Raw genomic sequence first — 18,765 nt, 5'->3', positions numbered from 1 at the left:
TATCTTTAAGTTTCTTTTCCTCAAGAAGATTGAATACACATCGGTACTGAAAAAGAAAAAAAAAAAATAAACATGCACTATTCCATTTTGTAGCCTAAGCTATGTAAAGTAAAGATATCAAACAAACAAACAATCAATCATCATGCCAACCATATCATCCTGAATCGTGAGCGAAAAAAAAAGAAGCTAGAATAAAAAGAAAAAGAGAAGTAAAGTGAAGAAATAAAAATCATGTACCACACATGTCTTCCACCAAGTCTGTTTCCCTTAAGTAAAAAAAAGCATATACATAAAGAGATACTATTAACATGGATGAACAAATAAAATGAAATAAATTGATAAACATATGAAGATAATCTGCGAGGTGTCCTTCTAACAAAGGTAGAGAGGACAGCCAAGCTGCTTTATTTTTTTGATGAGCTTTTGAAGACCTTTTTTTTGTGTTTCTTGCTTGTTCTTTCCTTTTGTTGGATAAAAACATTCTAACCAACCCATCTTCTCGCGCTGAAGAACACACGGCCCCAAGGTCCGATGTCTCCCCATTCTTCAGCCTTAGCAGGCAGCCAGCTGGCGATGCCGTTCATGACGGTACGCTCGGGGTGAGGCATGATAGCCAGGACGCGGCCGTCTTCGTTGCGGATACCGGCGATACCCTCGGGACTGCCGTTGGGGTTGAAGGGGTACTTGACGGTGGGCTTGAGGGAGGCGTTGTCGACGTACTGGACGGGGGCGAGGCCCTCGCGGACGAACGACTGGGGCGTCATGTCGGAGCTAGGCGCGAACGAGGCGCGGCCTTCGCCGTGGGCGACGGCGATCGGGAGAGACGACCCGTGCATGCCGTGCAGGAAGACGCTGGGGCGCGACGGGTCCGGATCGGTGATGCGGACCAGCGCGACTCGGCCTTCGTATTGCTCGCTCGCGTTGCGCTCGAAGCTGGGCCAGTGCTGCGCGCCGGGGATGAGGGCCTTCAGGCGAGAGAGGAACTGGCAGCCGTTGCAGACGCCGAGGGCGAAGGTGTCGGCGCGCTCGAAGAACGTCTTGAACTCGGTGCGCGTGTTCTCGTGCAGCAGGACGGACTTGGCCCAGCCTTGGCCGGCGCCGAGGACGTCGCCGTAGGAGAAACCGCCGCAGGCGGCGAGGCCGACGAAGCTGGAGAGGGAGACGCGGCCGGCGATGATGTCTGTCATGTGGACGTCGACGGCGGAGAAGCCGGCTGTGTTGAAGGCGAAGGCCATCTCGGCTTGGCTGTTCACGCCTTGCTCGCGCAGGATGGCTACGCGGGGCTTGTTGCTGAAGGGAGAGTACTGGCTCAGGCTGGTCATGATGGGGAGGGCCCGGTCCTTGGGGTCGAACGTCGGGTTCCAGGAGAGACCGGGGTCGGCGTCGTCGAGGATGCTGGCGAACTCCTGGTCGGCGCAGGCGGCGTTGTCGCGCATCTTTTGCATGTTGTGCGACGTGGTGGCCCAGGTCTGTTGCAGGTTGGCGCGGCCGTTGCGGTACACCAGGGTGTGGCCTTGGTAGATGGTGAGGTTCTGCTTGTGCTTCTCCGAGACGCGACCGATTTTGTGGATGAGGCCGGCGGGGGGTCCGCAGGTAGCGAAGCACGAGCGGAACTGGATCTCGTGCTCCTTACGGACCTGGAACACGGCGCCCAGTTCCTCGTTGAAGAGCGTCTCGACAAGGTTCTTGGTGTCGGTGCCGCCACAGATGTTGTCGAGCATGACCTCGACGCCGCAGCGACCGGCAAACATCATCTCGGCGAGGGTGGTGAAGAGACCACCGTCGGATCGGTCGTGGTAGGCCAGAACGATGCCCGCGTCTTGCAGCTGCTGAGTGGCGTCGAAGTAATCGCGGAAGATGTCAACATCGCGGACGTCGGGGCACTCATCGCCCACCTGGTTGAAGACCTGCGCGAGTGCAGAGCCACCCAGGGTCTTCCGGCCGAACGAAAGATCAACGAACATGAGAACGGTATCGCCCACTTCCTCCGGGCGGCGGAGAGCCGGGGTCCAGGTCTTGCGGTAGTTGCCGACGGGAGCAAACGAAGTAATGACCAGCGACATAGGCGCGGTGACCTCCTTGGCCTGCTTGGCTTCGTCGGTCCACTTCATCTTCATGGACATGGAGTCCTTTCCGACAGGGATGCTGATACCCAGCTTGGGGCACAGGTCCATACCGATAGCCTCCGCAGCCTCGTAGATGGCAGCGCCCTCTCCGGGGTGGCTGCTGGCGGACATCCAGTTCGCCGACAGTTTCACATGCTCCAGGCGGTCAACCAGGTCCGCGGCGGCGAGGTTCATGAGCGACTCCGCAACAGCCATCCGTGCGGAAGAAGCGGGAGAGATCAGCGCAAGGGTGGGCTTTTCGCCCATCGCCATAGCCTCGCCCGTCTTCACGCCCTGAAGCAGTGCAGTGGCCGTGACGGCGACGTCTGCCACCGGGGTCTGCCAGCGGCCAACCATTTGGTCGCGCGCGGTGAGACCACCGACCGTCCGGTCTCCAATGGTGATGAGGAAAGACTTGGAGCCCACGGCGGGGAGCGACAGGACTCTCTTGGCGGCCTCACCAAGGAGCTCCAGGTGGTTGGGGGCCACAGAGGGCAGGTAGGAAGTGAGGCTTGCGTCGACAGCGGGCAGCTTCAGTTTGCGGGAGTCCACAACCCTGGTCATCTTGGGCGGCTTGCCGAAGAGAACCGACAGAGGCAGGTCGATGGGCTTGGGATATTCGCTGGATTCCCGATCCATTAGGATCAGCTTCTTGTCTTCCTCGGACGTGCCGCCACCGCGACCAACGACCGAGAAGCCGCAGCGCTCACGGTGGGCAATGGCGGTGAACTTGTTCATGCTGTCCTCCCCGACGGCCATGACATAACGCTCTTGCGCCTCGCAGCACCAGATTTGCATGGGGCTCATGCTACGGTCGGCGCTGTCAATCTCCCGAAGCTCGAAAGTGGCACCGAGACCGGAGTCGTGGATCAATTCGGGAAGGGCGTTGGAAAGACCACCAGCGCCAACGTCGTGGATGAACTTGATCGGGTTGTTATCCCCCATGGCGACACACGCGTTGATCACTTCCTGAGCGCGGCGCTGGACCTCAGCGTTGCCTCTCTGCACACTGGCAAAGTCCAGATCGGCGGAGCCCTCTCCGGAGGTAATACTGGATGCGGCACCACCGCCCAACCCAATCAGCATGGCCGGACCACCCAGGACAACAAGAAAGGCACCAGGCTTAACCGTCTCCGGCGTCTTGATGGCATGCTGGGGACGAACGGTCCCGACACCACCCGCGATCATGATGGGCTTGTGGTATCCGCGGAGCTCCTTCTCGCCTTTACCGACGTCGATCTCCGTCAGCAACGTACGGAAGTATCCCGAAATGCAAGGGCGCCCAAACTCGTTGTTATAGGCGGCACTGCCGATGGGAGCCTCCAACATGATGTCCAGAGCGCTCGCAATGTGACTGGGACGGCCAACATCCAATTCCCAGGGCTGTCTCAAGCCCGGGATCAGAAGATCGGAGACACAGTAGCCCGACAGACCGGCTTTGGGTCTGGAGCCCCGACCCACGGCTCCTTCATCACGAATCTCACCACCGGAGCCGGTAGCAGCACCGGGATACGGCGAAACAGCGGTCGGATGGTTGTGAGTTTCGACCTTGGCCAAGAAGTGAACGACCTCCTTGACGTGGTTCCACTCGCCGGTGAAGGGGTGGGGGGACCAGAAGGCGGCCGGGGCGCCCTCCAGGACCGCAGCGTTGTCACTGTAGGCGCTCACGGTGTGTTCGGGATGCTTCTTATGGGTGTTGCGGATCATGGCAAACAGGCTGTTGGGCATCTGCTTGCCATCAATGACCCACGAAGCATTGAACTGCTTGTGACGGCAGTGTTCCGAGTTCACCTGGGCAAACATGAACAGCTCGACGTCGGTCGGGTCGCGAGCGAGCGGACCGTTGGGACCATAAGCCTCGGCCAGGTAGTCAATCTCAGACTCCTCCAAGGCCAGACCAAGCCGTTTGTTCGCTTCCTGCAGGACCTCCTTCGGGGACATGTCGGAGCCAGAGATGGGGATGGTCTCGAGAGGGAGAGGGCTGTGCTCGGAAAACATCAAATGCAAGTCCGGTTCCTCCTGGCTGATGATCTGCGTCATGCGGTCATGCAGGATATCCTGGTATCCGGGCTTGTATGATTCGGCGTCGGTGCGGAGAATGGAGATCTTGATACCCCGCTCGATGCGTTTCACATATTTGCGGAGCCCGCACACATGGGCGATGGCGGTCGCTTGGGAGCTCCACGGAGAGATGGTACCGGTACGAGGGAAGACATAGAAATCGTCATGCGGACCATCGGCGTCGCTGAACGACGCAGGAATGTCGGTGATATCACCGTAGTGCAGGAGCTGCTCCAAGACGCCCTGTTGAGCAGCTTCTAAGGGCTGAGAAGCATGCACATAGTGGACCCACTGGGCGCGCACATCCTGCGCCCCAACACTGGCAGCAATTGCGTGTCCACGCGAATGAGAGAAGGCGACCGATCCGGGGATGGTCACGTAGTTGGAAGATGATGCCATGACGAAGGCACGACTCGACCCGTTGGAGGAGGGGACGGGACGGGTATGAGTTTCAGATCAAGGATAGCTAAATCCTGGACAGTCGAGAGATGACAGATTGGAGGGGATTTGGACCTCCAACAAAGCCGTACGCTCAGCAGTTGGAATGGAGCACGGCGGACAAGACGATGAGCTTGCTCGTCCGGTGACGATGCGAGATGAAAATCCGGGACGCTTTTTTTGGATGCCTGAGTCATTCAAACCCCGCGCTAGTCCTCTTCCGGCTTATCGGCCCATCTTATCTGTCACGTGGGAGATAAACGGAAGAACCAAAAGTCCGAATTGCTGATGCCTCAGGATGCAGCTGTTGTTTCTCGACTTCACTGGTGTACATAGTGTAGACAATCTGTAAACCATGTATGTATACCTCTACCTACGGTAGTGTATGGCATCCAATGCTACAATTCACGATCTAGATCTCTTCCGACCGACAAGCCAGCAAAGACAGTCCCAAAGTGGGTCTGAAGATCCAATATGAAACCGTTTTCTCTGCATCGTCTTGATCCGAGAACGAGCTGTGCGGATCGAAAGTATTTGTTATGAGAGCAAGGAAGTGGTATATCAAAAGTACCAAGCGTATCCAACGGTGAACATTATCGACCAACGGAACGGGTGGCTGAGATATTACCCGATACGGTAAGATGTCCCGATATTTGCCATCGCAAGAGATCGGAGAACAATAACCTAGTCGGTATCGTAAGTACGGAATGCTCCAGTGCTATCTATGGAATGCACGGTTACCAAAGCTCATCTCGGTTGCCAACGGAACCCCCCAAGGGCTATATCTCCCTTATGTTGGCGATACCGGTTTGGAATCACTCCCCGTGGTTGCCACAGCCCGTTTCTGGCAATCGTCATGGTCGTTGACGACTAGGCAACAGGTTAGTCGACACTGGATGTAGTAGTTCCACTGATATCACCTGTGATATCAAGTCTCCTGATAACAGCTACTAGTTCGTAGGGCCTACGGTCCTAGTAACTCGTAGTATACGGAGCATATAGCATTGACCGTTCTATAGTTTATGGCGTGACAGACCAACAGTTGTTGATCTTGGTTCCATTCCCATGGCACGGACGTTGCGAACCGGAACGCAACCCCTCCTGATGGTGAGGTTAGACACATTATTGAGATCGGTGGCTACTGGGTGCCACGGGTGGATAAGTGGCATGCGCGGCAAAAAGTAGACCGACCTCAAAAGATGTAGTCGACCTCGTCCCTAGTTTATAGACTAGTATTCCTGCACGTCGTACCCACTACCCGAAAAAAAAGACTCACGGCCACTCCACCATGGCAGCTATAACGGACCCACAACGGCAGCCTAAGCCAGGCAGAATCTGGAATGTGCCCTAAGACTTGTAGACCCAAACGGGTTGCTACCTAGGGGCGATTCCGTGTAGCTCGGAGGACTAATTGATAATGATGGGTAGATATTCGCGAATGACAGGCAAGACAAGGGTCCATGGGGACCACAGTTGAGGAGTGGATTACTACAAAGAGCAATGGTGACAGTCCCGTTTTCCCTTCAAAATATGAAATTCTATAGACCAGAGATCCACAGTTAATGATGAGAAATTTCTTCCAATTGGTAGGGGTCCAGAAAATGGAACCCTCATCACTAGATTATTGTTGTATTTTTTTCCTTTTCCCCCCACCCTTATCGCAAGCAACGAAAAGGGGTTTGACACTGGGAGGGACATTCGCCTTCTTCTCCCTCAGACCCGGAGTAGAGGGTAGAGCAGGTACAGAATAGAATATTCGAGCACCCGTGCCGGCACCGAACCAAGATATGCCACCTCGAATGTAGAAAATTTGGTCTGGGTTGTTCCAGAAACCAGATTCGTGTACTGCACAAAGACATTGAAAAGGGAGAATGGTGGACCAACGAGGATGGGATGGGTAAGGATCCCGGGCCCGGGCGCTCGGGAGATATCGCCTTATCCGGCTAGAGTGGCTATCCCGATCGGGAAACCGAATCGCATCCGACCCAAAACCGCCCGGCCGATTGCCGAGTTGGGTATCTCGACATACGGTAACTTTGAAGATTGAACCTTGTAAGCATCATCCTAAAGGTTAAAATTTTCTTGATCGGTCCACTCTTCCCGTTCCAATTCTGGAAACATTCAAAGATGTCAGTCTATAAGTACCTCGTTTCCCCTACCCACCGGCCTTCAAATGTGTTGCATTACCTCCCCATCGCTTTAGCATCTATCTGTATCCACCTTGTCCAAGATGCAAGAACCACAACATTACGACCTCTCTTCGGAGGCCACACGGACCTACACCATGGGCTCTATTGCCAACGATCAGGTCGACCCAACTGATCTTCCGTTGCGCCAAGTCACCGAGAATGCCAACCTGGAAGAGTACGTGACGGAGACCGCGGCGGGAGAGATCATCAAGCCCGTCAAGTCTACCGTCACGGGGCAGATGGAGGATTGGAAGCTGGTCACCTTCAAGATCGACGACCCCGAGAACCCCAAGAACTGGTCCAAAGCGTTCAAATGGTACTGCACCATGGTCGTGTCCTTTACCTGTTTCGTTGTCGCCTTTACCAGCAGTGTGATCACGGCCGATATCGAAGGCCCCGCCAAGGAATTCGGGGTGTCGCGTGAAGTGAGTCTGGTCGTGGTCACCGTGTTCGTCATTGGTTTCGGTGTTGGTAAGTGGTCCACAAACCCAGTCCCTTTAATCATTTGAGATCGTCAAAGCTGACTTGTCCAGGCCCCATGGCATTTGCTCCCGCATCAGAAATGTTTGGTCGCCGACCCGTTTACGCTCTCACTCTTTTAGTGGCCGTGATCTTCATCATCCCGTGCGCCGTTTCCAAGAACATCGCAACCCTGATCGTCTGCCGTGCGATCGACGGTATCGCCTTCAGTGCGCCCATGACTCTGGTCGGTGGCACGTTGGCCGATCTGTGGAAGAACGAGGAACGTGGTGTCCCAATGGCTGCTTTCTCCGCCAGTCCTTTCATTGGTCCCGCCATTGGTCCCCTTGTCGGTGGTTATCTCGCGGATGGCACCGGTGACTGGAGGTGGCTGTACTGGATCCAGCTGATTCTCGGATTCTGTGCCTGGGTTCTGATCACCTTCACCGTGCCGGAGACCTATGCCCCCGCCCTTCTGAAGAAGAGAGCCCAGAAGTTGCGCAAGACCGAGAACGACGAGAAATACGTGACCGAGACCGAGCTGGATGCCCGTCCGATGGGCGAGAAGCTGCGCATCTTCCTCTTCCGCCCCTTCCAGCTTCTCTTCCTGGAACCCATTGTGTTTTTCATCTCCATCTACATGTCGGTTCTCTACGGTCTGCTGTACATGTTCTTCGTTGCGTAAGTTTACAACCTCCCCATGACGTCATTTGGAATATCCTCCTAACAATCGCCTGTCTAGTTACCCTATCGTGTTTGAAGAAGGCAAGGGCTGGAGCGCTGGACCTACTGGTCTGATGTTCATTCCTCTCGCTATCGGTGTCCTGTGCAGTGCGGCTTGCGCCCCCCTGGTGAACAAGCATTACCTGTCTCTTTACGCAAAGAACGGTGGCCGGCAACCCCCCGCCGAGAGCCGTTTGATTCCCATGATGCTCTCGTGCTGGCTGATCCCGATCGGTCTGTTCATCTTCGCCTGGACCTCGTACCCCCATATCCACTGGTTCGGCCCCGCCATCGGTGGTCTTCCCGTCGGCTTCGGCTTCATCTTTCTGTACAACTCGGCCAACAACTACTTGGTCGACACCTACCAGCACCAAGCCGCCTCCGCCTTGGCAGCCAAGACGTTCCTCCGTTCCATGTGGGGTGCCTGCACGGTGCTGTTCACCGAGCAGATGTACCACCGTCTGGGCTACGAGTGGGCGAGCACGCTGCTGGCCTTTTTGGGTCTGGCCTGCTGCTTGATTCCCTTCGTCTTTTACTACAAGGGAGAGTCTATCCGCCGCTTCTCCAAGTACGCCTTCGTCCCTGATGAAGAGCACGGAAAGTTTTAAACTTCAAAAAAACAAACAAGCAAAAATTATCACGGGTTGTTCGGATCTGGATCACTTGTTTGATCAATCCCCTCATTCCCGTCCGACCTTTTTACGGACTTAATTATTGAAATACCCCCATGCATTGTCTTGATATCCCCATCCTTCCGCTCGGGGTGGTTTGCTTTGATATTGGTTGATGCATTTACGCGGCATTTGAAAAAGTTTGGGAGTTTCCACTAGCGTTTTTGATTTTACCTTTTCCTTTTTTATCATTGAAGACTATCTTAATATGTTGTGAGATGTGTGTATATATACATGTGTATAGAATGATAGATAATATGTTAGAGCACTGTGTCCAAGTATCTCCAGTATGACCATTAGAAGCCTCTTTGAAAAATAGATTGAGTAATATTGACCAAAATTCCTAACCCAGACCCTTCAAGCGCTATACACTATCGACTCTAGCTAGATATACACACAATCCAAGGCACGGTCACCTCGTTGGTCTGGGAATCTCCATCCGTGTGCCGCCACAGCCGTTCGACGTCACTGAGTTAGGGCATGGGGATCCCCGCCCCGTCACGTGCAGACCCTGACTGAGTCAGCATTCCCGGCTCCCGGGTCACGTGCCGCTGTCTTGCTCTCCCCGTCTTTCGCCTCCTCCATCCCGCATTGATTCCTCCATTGGAAAGCTTCGGAGGCCGGTTCCACCTGTTCGAATTTCTACTAAACGAATTCTCTCGACTCGATCCAGCAATGTCCATTCGGTTACCCTCAGCGTGACGCTAGCCGCCCATCCGATCCTCTTTTTGTGCCCGTTCTTCTCCGTCCGCGACGACAACGGTTGGCAGAACGACCCGCGATCGCCCGGACAGGTTTCCGACAGGCTCCCCGACAGAGCCAAATAGACCACTAGGCACTGATTCCCCTTACGACGCCAATACAATCATAATGGCTTCTCCCTATCAGTCGTCCGTGTCGTTCTCGTCGCCTCTACCCGGCTCCGACATGGCGACTGCCTCTCGGTCCGTCACCGACCTCCCCCGCTCCCAAGTCGATGCGATCATCCGCACCAAGCGAAAAGCGCGAGAGCCCAAAGCCTGCTACCCGTGCCATGCCCGGAAGGTCAAGTGCGATCGGAACCTCCCCTGCGACGGGTGCGTGAAGCGAGACCACGCCGATCTGTGCTCGTACGAACGGCCCTCGAAAAAACGCGTCATGGCGGGACCTCTCGCGCAGCCCTACCGCGATAGTCCAGTCGGAGGCTCGCAGGCCAGTGTACCAGAAAGTGTTGGCCTCCCGGGCCCCACGGATGCCAATGTGCGCTTGAAGCAGGAGCCCGGATTGACGGAGGCCGGCTTGCGCCGGCCGAGCGGACCGGCTCCCGGAGCTCGCGTGTCGATTGCGCGCGAGGAGTGGGATAATATTCGCAGTCGACTTAGGGATATGGAGCAGACGATCTCGAATATGCGGACCGGGCTGGAGAGGGTGGAGGAAGGCCCGGCGTTGACGGAAACGGGAAGCGTCCAGAGCGCCGAGGCCAGCAACCGGTCTAAACCTCCGTCTCCTGAGCGCGAGGGCATCCACGCGCCAAACACCTTGGGCGAGGGCACCGTCCACCTGGGGTCGAGGTCCGTGTTGGCTTATATACTCAACAACAAGTCCGGTTCGGACCAGCTGCAAGCTCTTTTGGAGGGAGGGATATTACCCAAGCTGGGTCTTGACAACGAGTCCGCGACGTATCCGTTCGTTGATCTGTGGTCCTCGGATATGTCGACTTTTGATGTGAGCGCCGTTTGTGGCGCACTTCCCAGTGATCGGCAGTGTAAAGAGTGAGTTTCTTTTTCGTCTCTTCCTTCGTGCATGATATTGATAGACGGTTGGCAGATTCTTCATCTATTATCGTGATATTGCGGGCGCTATCTACCCCGTGCTTGGAGATATCCCGCAGTTCGAAATGTATCTCGATCTTGTTTTGCAAAATCGAGCGGCGATGGGCGGAGCATACCAAGTAGATGCCAATCAGACGCAGAAACCGTTCGGCGTCAGTATCGCCTTCCTGGGATTACTGTTTGCCGTGTTGGCGTCCGGTTGCCAATCTTCTGACATCCCTGGTAAAGAACGAGAGTTGACCTCTCAGGTTTATGGTACGCTTTGTCTCCGAATGGTCGATTGTGTCACTGCTGATCTGTTTAGTGTGTTGCTCCTACCAATGTTTGCGGATGACCAATTTCATGTCGCAGCCGACAATCGAGGCTATTGAGACTCTCTTGGTCATTGGCAATGTTCTCTCTTATAATATGAACCCGGGCATTTCCTACGTGCTTCTTGGTTAGTCCTGTTCCTCTGCGCGTTGGATTTCACCGCTGACCAGATTAGGCATGACACTCCGAATGGGGTTGGCTCTTGGATTGCATGTTGAATCAAGTCACTTCTCCCCGGCAGAAAGATACCGGAGACGACATGTTTGGTAAGTCCATGATTTACACCACTCTTTCCCCCTTGGGTGGAGATCTAACAGCGGGCAGGTGGTCGATGGCGTGGCAAGACAGCCACTTCTCTCTATCCTACGATCGACCCTCGACGACAGCCGTGAGCCAACCTGACATCGCATACCGCGACGATTCCGTTCCAAACGACCGACCATACTTTGAATCCCTCTGCCGGGTCATCTCACTGGCGTTGGAGGTCGTCCGTGGCCGAATGCTCAGTCCTCACAACCAAATGAGTTCCAAGTCCATCCAATCGTACAAAGAGAGAATCCAGCAGGTCATCGCCGAGGCCCAACCGTACCTGCGGGACCGCGAGTACTGCATGACGCCCACACAACACCTAGAGCGGCTCGTTTTGAAATTGCACTCATCCTACTTCTCCTCCGAGCTGTGTCGGCCAGCTCTCAAATACGCCGCCCACCCCAAAGACCCAGCCATCGCCAGCATGCGCGCAGACTGCGTAAGCAGCCTCATGACAACCGTGGAAGCCTACATCGAGATGCACTCCGTCAGCTCGCACGCCTCCCGCTCATGGATCACCCTCCAGCGAGCCATCAGCTCCATCTTCCTTCTAGCCGTCACAGAAGAGTCCAAGACCGACCCTCGCTTCTGGACCCTTCTCCAGCAACTAAAGCTAATCATCTCCGAGCGCGCCAACTCCGAAGGCTTCCCCGCCGGCGAACCCGCCGCCCCATCCGCAACCAGCCCCGCAGCCCTGAGTTCCGCCTCCCCCGCGTCAGCAGCCGTCGCAATCGACACCCAAACGCAGTGGGCCAAACCCCTCACAAAGACTCTCAGCGCACTAGAGAAACTCGAAGCCGCATTCGCCTCGCACGGCATGGCCCCGTCGACAGGCACCGGGCCCGCCGGATCCCCCGCCTACATGCACCCAGTGGCAGCCCCCGGCAGCGCCACGATGGGCCCCTTCACGGCGCCTGTCTCCGCCAGCCTGACGCCCAACATGGGATCGCTCCCGCCGCCGACCCCGGAGAGTTCTACCAGCAGCGAGTGGACGTTCCCGAATATTCTCGACCGGGCGTCGGAGTACATCCACCCGCCATTGTGGAGTTGATTCGGTCCACTTGTGGTGGTTGATTTTCTTTTGTTTTAGCACTGGTTGCATATTTTGGGTTTTGCATGATTGGACGACGGGTGTTCGGTTGATTGGATGGATGGATGGATGGATGGGCTGGCGAGTAAAAATATACGGGTTGGTTCTTTGATTGATTGGCTTTTTGGAGATATTCTTGTTGTATACATTAGGATTTTATATTGAGGGATTTGGCGTTATTGGGCGCCATATTCTTAATTTAACCCGTTGTTCGCTTGTTCATTCATACTTAGCCTACCTCTTCAGGCTAGTAGAGTACCCTATGTTAACATATAATGTGTCCGATCTAATATATACATTGCCCTTAATGTCCTTACTATGGATGGGTATATGTAGTAAGTATGAATGTATATTCTCTTTTCTACTAAATTTCTCAGTAATCCTTCGGACATATTGAACTATTTAACATATCTATTGGAGCACCGATGTTCTATACGTATCTTAGGTGTATCAGGTTCTCTAGATACGGACATACAAGCACAAGCACCGCAGAGTCAACAATATCGTACCAAGTAGGCATTACCTAATCAATGATAGGGTACATGCTACATCATCACCGGAATAAATCAATATATATGTAAAGTGCAAGTAGGCTAGCTGAAGTGGAGACAGGAGATTTGCAGATCGCTCACGCTAGTGCTTGCCACCATGTATGTATAGAGAATATGACAGGATCTTAAGATACTATAAATATACTTCGTAGATGGAATCTTTGGGTAGACCAGCAGGATGCTTATAATTGCCTAGTAGATGGAAATTAGAGGGATTGATTATCATTTGGGTAGCACAAATATATGGAGAAGAAGCACAACAGTGCTTGAGAATGTATACCACTGGGTTTAGTCTCTCCCTTTGCTATATGGCATTATATTATTGTGTCTCGCAATTACTGATACGACTAAACAATAGAGAGTCTCTCAACCACTGCACCAATACCGAATGAGGGTTTGGTCAGGCTCAATATGACGATATCCCAACAGAGTTAAATCACATCCTGCAAGCTGCAACAGCAAAACCGCCACACCATCAACGATAACAATGGAGATATTTCTATTGTACCCAATCATAACCAAGTAAGCCAGACCACAAATAAGCCCCACAATGAGAACTATCCGATCCGCACCTGCTCTAGGCCGTACATATCCTGCAGACCCTACATACCCACATTCCATCTGCATCCAGTCTAAGGCCTGAAGATTACGGTTCTCCCTCCATTAGACATGCGTTGAAACCAGTTCAGAGAGACCGAGTTCAAACTGAGTAACAATGATACCTATTTCTGGGGCTGAGACATCTACCTGTGGCGAGTTGATGTCTCCCCCCTGGGCGACAAGAGGAGTCAGCAGAGTCAGCATGGTGGACATGGTTTTGGAAACTCTCACTTCAGCTGAGGTGGGGGCTGTAACTAGGTAAACATCTATCAATGTATGGAATGGGAGAAGGGATGGAATGTAGCTGCCTCCGATTGTGATTTGCACTTTGTTACTGGTAATTGAACCCAAATACATATCGCAGCGCCTACCGCAGCAGCAACAACCTACCACCACCACCACCACCCAAGATCAAGATAGACACACCAATCTCTACACAATGTCCCCCCCCAAAAAATACTACAAAGTCGCCGTCCTAATCTTCAAGGGCGTCGACCTCCTCGACTTCACCGGGCCCCTCGAGATCCTCTCCCACGTCTCCCACAACCACAACCCCGACGACCCAGACCTCGCCTTCACCATCGACATCATCGCCCGCGACTCCATCGTGCGCGCCAAAAACGCCCTCTCCATCAACGCCGATCTCGTCATCGCAGACCCCGCCACCACGCGCAAACTCCCCGAGTACGACATCTTGGTATGCCCCGGCGCCCCACCATCTGTCATAGACGGTCTGATCGCTTCTTCACACGACCATCGCGACACTCCTGAAGTGGACCTCATTCGCAGGTTCGCTGCGCTCCCCCGGAAGGAGGAGGGTGTCCCCCGCGTGGTCTTCTCCATCTGCACGGGGGCCTTTCTGGTTGCCAAGGCGGGGCTGCTCACTGATGGTGTGGTGGTTACTACCCACCACCGCGCGCTGGAGTCCTTGGGCCGGCTCTGCGCTGAGGTAAACGACCCCGCTGCTGCGCCGCCTACTATTATCCACCGCCGATACGTCGACCAGGAGGTTAGCTCGCTGGGCGTTCGTCTGCTGACGGCCGGGGGAATCAGCAGTGGGCTGGATGCCTCGCTTCATCTGGTTTCTCGGTTGATCTCGCCCGATATGGCACAGTTCGTGGCCCGCGTGATGGAGTATGATGTGGAATTAAGCGAGTGACGGGGCCACGCGGATGTTCGTTCATCCTATGTAGAGCTATTTCAATACATTTGATTTGTTGAAGGGAACTTTTGACTTCTGTCATCCCCATTAGTGCCGTTCGACGAAGGTGTCTGTGTAGAAGCGGAAATAGAAAAGTCCAGAAGGCGAATATCCCATTGGGTGGGCGTTCTTCGGGGAAAATAGATGAAAAGCATGTTGTCTGTGGTATCAGCATTAGTGTCACCAACCCCGTACGAGGGCTTGGAAGCAAAAACCTAAAAAAAAGAAATAAAAAAGCGGAAAAAGAAACGACGACGCCACAGGGGTTCGTGAAGAATTGCCCCCTGGGTGCCGAATGCTGTCATCAACAGTCACAATGGCCCGTCTTATGTACGCCTACATACAGGACCTCGGGGGTGGGAATCCCTACAGGGACAAACCACGAGTCTCCTGGGGTTGACGCTGCTGTTTTCATAGTCTATTCCAAGTACTAGTGACCCTCACCCTCGACGCCAGCCACTGGGTCCGTTTGTCATTGACAGATTCATACATGTAGATCTGGGTCTAGCTCTTGTGTGAGGTGTAGTCAGAGATCAGGCGTTTGAGTCACGCGTTGGCAGACACGCTGATATGCCCAAATGAGAGCCATCTAGCCAGCGGCCAGCATCCAGCCAGCCAACAGACCGCTATCCAAACTCTCGTCCCTGAGACATCTAAAAATGGGCGCTGTGGCGATGGTACCTACCTAAGGACAGACAGGAGCAGTTCAACAGATGTCCCAGCTAGCCAATGAATGCCTCCGGGGCGCATGCAGCTCTAGTCATCACCTCCGACATTTTCGTCAGGGCATCTCCGGAGGACATGACTACAGCGCGAACTTCAGCAGCGGACGACAAACTGGTTGGTTCGTCGGTTCGGGTTCTGAGTTTTCCAAGGCTCATGCCTTACTCAGGTCAACAGGGGACTGAAGGCCTGATGTCGGGCAAGCTGAACGGACCGGATACTCGATTCAGCGCGAGTTGTGCTCGTGGACGGGCAGCTGTTCGTCGTGGTGTGCCCAGACTGAGATAACTTTTGGCTCTCTTCGTATTCTGCTGACATGAGCGTTAACCATAATCCCCGATGGCACACTCTGATATCCTTTTATTGTTTTCGGTCTGGTGGAAGGAAAAGAAACCTTGGGAACTGGGCTATATAAGGAAGGAAAATCCATGCTGTTGCTTGAGGGGATGGAGACACAGACCCTGAATTCCAACACACATCTAGTTTTCAACTGCACCGTTGAGAACATCTGAGCAAGTTTCAGTTGGCTCTTGGTAGATTTCCTATACGTGAAACAAGAATCAAACGCCATGATTGCGGTCCTACCTAGTGCCGATTGCCTTGAGGAGTCCCAGGTCGAGGCATCCGAGTCGTACAGCGCCAAGTCGGCATCCAAGGTGTCCGTTGTTGTTGAGCCTTCTGAGGTGGGCTCCGCGCCGGATGCGAATGCTATCACTTTCGCAGTGGACGAGCCGCGTCATTGGACAGGTGAGCTAGCTAGCTGACTGATCGTATCCGAGATGTTGATGCTAACTCGTGTTTAGAGCCAGGTCTAGAGGAGACAGAAATGACTGAGACGTGCGAGAAACCCTGTGAAGCGAACCGGGGTGTCAACGGGGCTGAATCACATATCCCGGAAGAGGACGAGACGCTCCAGTCCCCGGGGCCGGCGTCCGACGTAGACATCCTTACCCCCGAGCCGTCCATCAACAGGGACGAGCCGGGGGTTCCAAGAGAGGAGCAGACAGCTATTGCAATCCTAAAGGTCATCGAGAGCTATGGGGTGAACTATGAGAAGACGGGCGAATCATGGAAGGGCCTCTCTTCTTTCATCCCTACCGTTCTAGAGCAAGTCAAGAAATGCGAGCCTGTCCGCATGGTCCTCCCTGCTTTCCCCTTCAAGTCCCCCAATGCACGAGACAAAGTCCTCGGCGTTCTTCCGGACATGGGCGAGGAGCTGGCCCTGCACCACCTCAACGGACTGTGCCGGAATATCGCACAAGTATACGAGCCAGGTGCAGACGCGTATATCAGCTCGGACGGCTTGGTGTACAACGGTGAGTAACACACCTTCCAGGTATATGATTTGACCTGACCATAGCAGACATCCTGGGCGTGACCGACGAGACGGTGTGGGAATACGGCGAGACCCTGCGGAAGATGGCCGTCGAGCAGGAACTGCACCACGTTAAGTTTATCCGGCTATTCGAGCTTCTCGAGCACCCCTGGATCAAGACAAGCAACCCCGAAGAAGCCAAGGCGCATTACCTGGCGCACGCCAACTGCCTGCGTCGGGAGCTCGTGTACCGATTCGGTGACCCGACCTTTGATGCGGCCGAGGCCATCCGCAACGACAACGACACCTGCCTGACGTACCGCGGGTACATCAAGTTCCTGACCAAGGATCTGGCACATCAGGAAGACAAGCAGTTCACGACGAAGAAGGCCCGCCAGGCGCGCATCGCTGACATTGCGCGCAGTATGATCGTCCGCGGAAAGTCATTTGCCTCTGCGATCAAGGCCAATCGCGGCGACTACGTGCGCCTCTCGATCCATGAATCCAATGGCGAGCGTAAACTCTCCATCTCCCTGGTTCCCCAGGTCCGCGGTGCCCTTGGGTACACACCCTGGCACTCGTCTATCGCCGTCAACACCAACGGCACGTTCTGCACTGTGCATGCTGAAGACGTGCGCGAGACGCACGACCTGATCTACAAGAACGGTCGTCCGTATTACTTCCGCGAGCGATCGGATCTCTTCGACTGGCATGCCGACGGGCTCACCGTCAAATTCGAGCACCTCTACCCCTGCGGGCTGATCATCCGCCCCGTCGATATCGACGACAGCCGCGCCCCGCCCTCTATCCGATCCATCCCCATGCGCAAGGTCCGTCAGCTCTCCAACACGTTCTCGCCAGTCGTTCTCCGCGGCTTCGCCGACTCCCTCAACGAAGAAGACTATCTGGCAACCGCCTCCGAGCTAGGCACCATCCTCCCCTGGAGCTTCGGGGTGATCCAGAAAGTGCGGGACGCGGGGCGGACTGACAAGCTCGGCAACAACGTCACCTCAAACGAAGCCATGCCCATGCACTTTGACGGCATGTTCAAATTCGAAGACCACACCGATCCTGTCACAGGGGAGACTAGCCGGGTTCAAAAGCCCCCAGGGTTCCAGTACTTCACCTGTCCAGCCACCGCCCCGAAAGGCAGCGGGTACACGCTGTTTGCCAGCTCGCGCCTCCTCTTCCGCTACCTGCCTCTCCCGTGGACCGCAGAGCGTCTCCAGCCTGTTACATGGGCAATGGACAACGACGGGTTCTGGGACGCCAAACTCAAGAGTCTGCCGCTTATCGTGACGCACAAGGTCACGGGCTTGCCCTGCGTGCGCTGGCACCAGCCATGGGACAAGACAAAGACCAAATTCTCGACTTGTGCAGTGCACGTCGAGAACGAGGATCAGTCGCTGGTGGATGTCATTGATCGCATGACATATGACTATCGTGTCTGTCTGCGGTTTGAGTGGGAGAGGGGTGACATGCTTGTTAGTGACAACACGAGCATGCTGCACACGCGGACGGGGTATAAGAGTCGATGTGATCGGGAGTTGTGGCGGATTCATGTTGATTAGTATAGTTTTGTATTTTCCTTGTCGAAGTGTGTTTGCGTCTGTTTCCAAGAATGTTTGTGTCTCATTCCAAGTACATTCTGCGTGTTTATTGTTTTGTTTAAACCTCGTCCAGTTTCAGAATGATTTCCTTTCCTTTCCTTTCCTCCTTCTTGTCTCCCAGGGCAATCTACCCCATGTTGCAATGACTTATGTTATAGATGACCAGATGTGCGAAGACCTACCTATATAACCACATAAGTCTTTTTACACAAGAATTTGAATACTGTACCAACCCGTCTAGGGGAAATCGTAGCTTATAACCAAGTACTGACATCCTCAACCCTAAAGCAGATAGTGAATACCATGACTAGTGAGCTGCAAGGATGATTCCGGCTTAGTGGCTTAGCATTAACATCTTAATCCAAAGCAGATAAACGACTGCAGATCCAGGCGCGTCATGACTCGCGAGGCAAGAATGAGTGAGCTGTTGTCTGCAGAAGACAAAGACCGCTGAGCGAGCCAAGATGAGATGATTGCAGGTGGTCCGTTCCACGTGACTAGGGTCGACGGTGGGTGCCCCATCACGTGCTTTACTATGGCGTAGTATAGACATGGATTGGACTCATGGAGGCCGAAGAGCCTTTCATGTACTGGGCA

The 18,765-nt window shown here is 54.3% G+C and overlaps 5 protein-coding genes across 5 annotated transcripts; 4 read left to right on the top strand and 1 right to left on the bottom strand.

Moving 5' to 3' along the window:
* Positions 1-73: 73 nt before the first annotated feature.
* On the bottom strand, positions 74-4,742 carry P168DRAFT_290930 (phosphoribosylformylglycinamidine synthase). Its single transcript, XM_024837319.1, has one exon. The coding sequence runs from the start codon at positions 4,563-4,565 to the stop codon at positions 483-485; it is 4,083 nt and encodes a 1,360-aa protein (XP_024692406.1). The 5' UTR covers positions 4,566-4,742; the 3' UTR covers positions 74-482.
* A 2,146-nt stretch (positions 4,743-6,888) lies between these two features.
* On the top strand, positions 6,889-8,583 carry P168DRAFT_237592 (MFS transporter; the record flags this gene model as incomplete). The annotated part of the gene is made up of 3 exons (XM_024833565.1): positions 6,889-7,264; positions 7,327-7,933; positions 7,995-8,583. 3 exons carry the CDS (start codon positions 6,889-6,891, stop codon positions 8,581-8,583), a joined length of 1,572 nt encoding a protein of 523 aa, XP_024692405.1.
* Positions 8,584-9,258: 675 nt separating this feature from the next.
* Positions 9,259-12,388, top strand: P168DRAFT_305135 (putative C6 transcription factor). The gene is made up of 5 exons (XM_024838902.1): positions 9,259-10,397; positions 10,453-10,712; positions 10,762-10,896; positions 10,945-11,035; positions 11,094-12,388. Exons 1-5 carry the CDS (start codon positions 9,517-9,519, stop codon positions 12,127-12,129), a joined length of 2,403 nt encoding a protein of 800 aa, XP_024692404.1. The 5' UTR covers positions 9,259-9,516; the 3' UTR covers positions 12,130-12,388.
* Positions 12,389-13,758: 1,370 nt separating this feature from the next.
* On the top strand, positions 13,759-14,478 carry xanA (isonitrile hydratase-like protein xanA; the record flags this gene model as incomplete). Its single annotated transcript, XM_024835204.1, has 1 exon — positions 13,759-14,478. One exon carries the CDS (start codon positions 13,759-13,761, stop codon positions 14,476-14,478), a length of 720 nt encoding a protein of 239 aa, XP_024692403.1.
* A 1,591-nt stretch (positions 14,479-16,069) lies between these two features.
* On the top strand, positions 16,070-18,297 carry xanB (isocyanide synthase xanB; the record flags this gene model as incomplete). The annotated part of the gene is made up of 2 exons (XM_024835203.1): positions 16,070-16,559; positions 16,604-18,297. 2 exons carry the CDS (start codon positions 16,070-16,072, stop codon positions 18,127-18,129), a joined length of 2,016 nt encoding a protein of 671 aa, XP_024692402.1. The 3' UTR covers positions 18,130-18,297.
* Positions 18,298-18,765: the final 468 nt, after the last annotated feature.

Source organism: Aspergillus campestris, assembly GCF_002847485.1.
Source record: "Aspergillus campestris IBT 28561 chromosome Unknown P168scaffold_7, whole genome shotgun sequence".
Classification (NCBI taxonomy): domain Eukaryota; kingdom Fungi; phylum Ascomycota; class Eurotiomycetes; order Eurotiales; family Aspergillaceae; genus Aspergillus; species Aspergillus campestris.
Note: the sequence above shows the minus strand (reverse complement) of the source record. Positions and strands in the feature narration are given on the sequence as shown.

Excerpts from the sequence above, each read along its gene's own strand:
- P168DRAFT_305135 (XM_024838902.1), top strand. The coding sequence starts at position 9,517 with ATGGCTTCTCCCTATCAGTCGTCCGTGTCGTTCTCGTCGCCTCTACCC. Across the intron at positions 10,398-10,452 it reads AGTGATCGGCAGTGTAAAGA|ATTCTTCATCTATTATCGTG; the intron begins GTGAGTTTCTTT and ends GACGGTTGGCAG. Across the intron at positions 10,713-10,761 it reads GTTGACCTCTCAGGTTTATG|TGTGTTGCTCCTACCAATGT; the intron begins GTACGCTTTGTC and ends TGATCTGTTTAG.
- P168DRAFT_290930 (XM_024837319.1), bottom strand. The coding sequence starts at position 4,565 with ATGGCATCATCTTCCAACTACGTGACCATCCCCGGATCGGTCGCCTTC.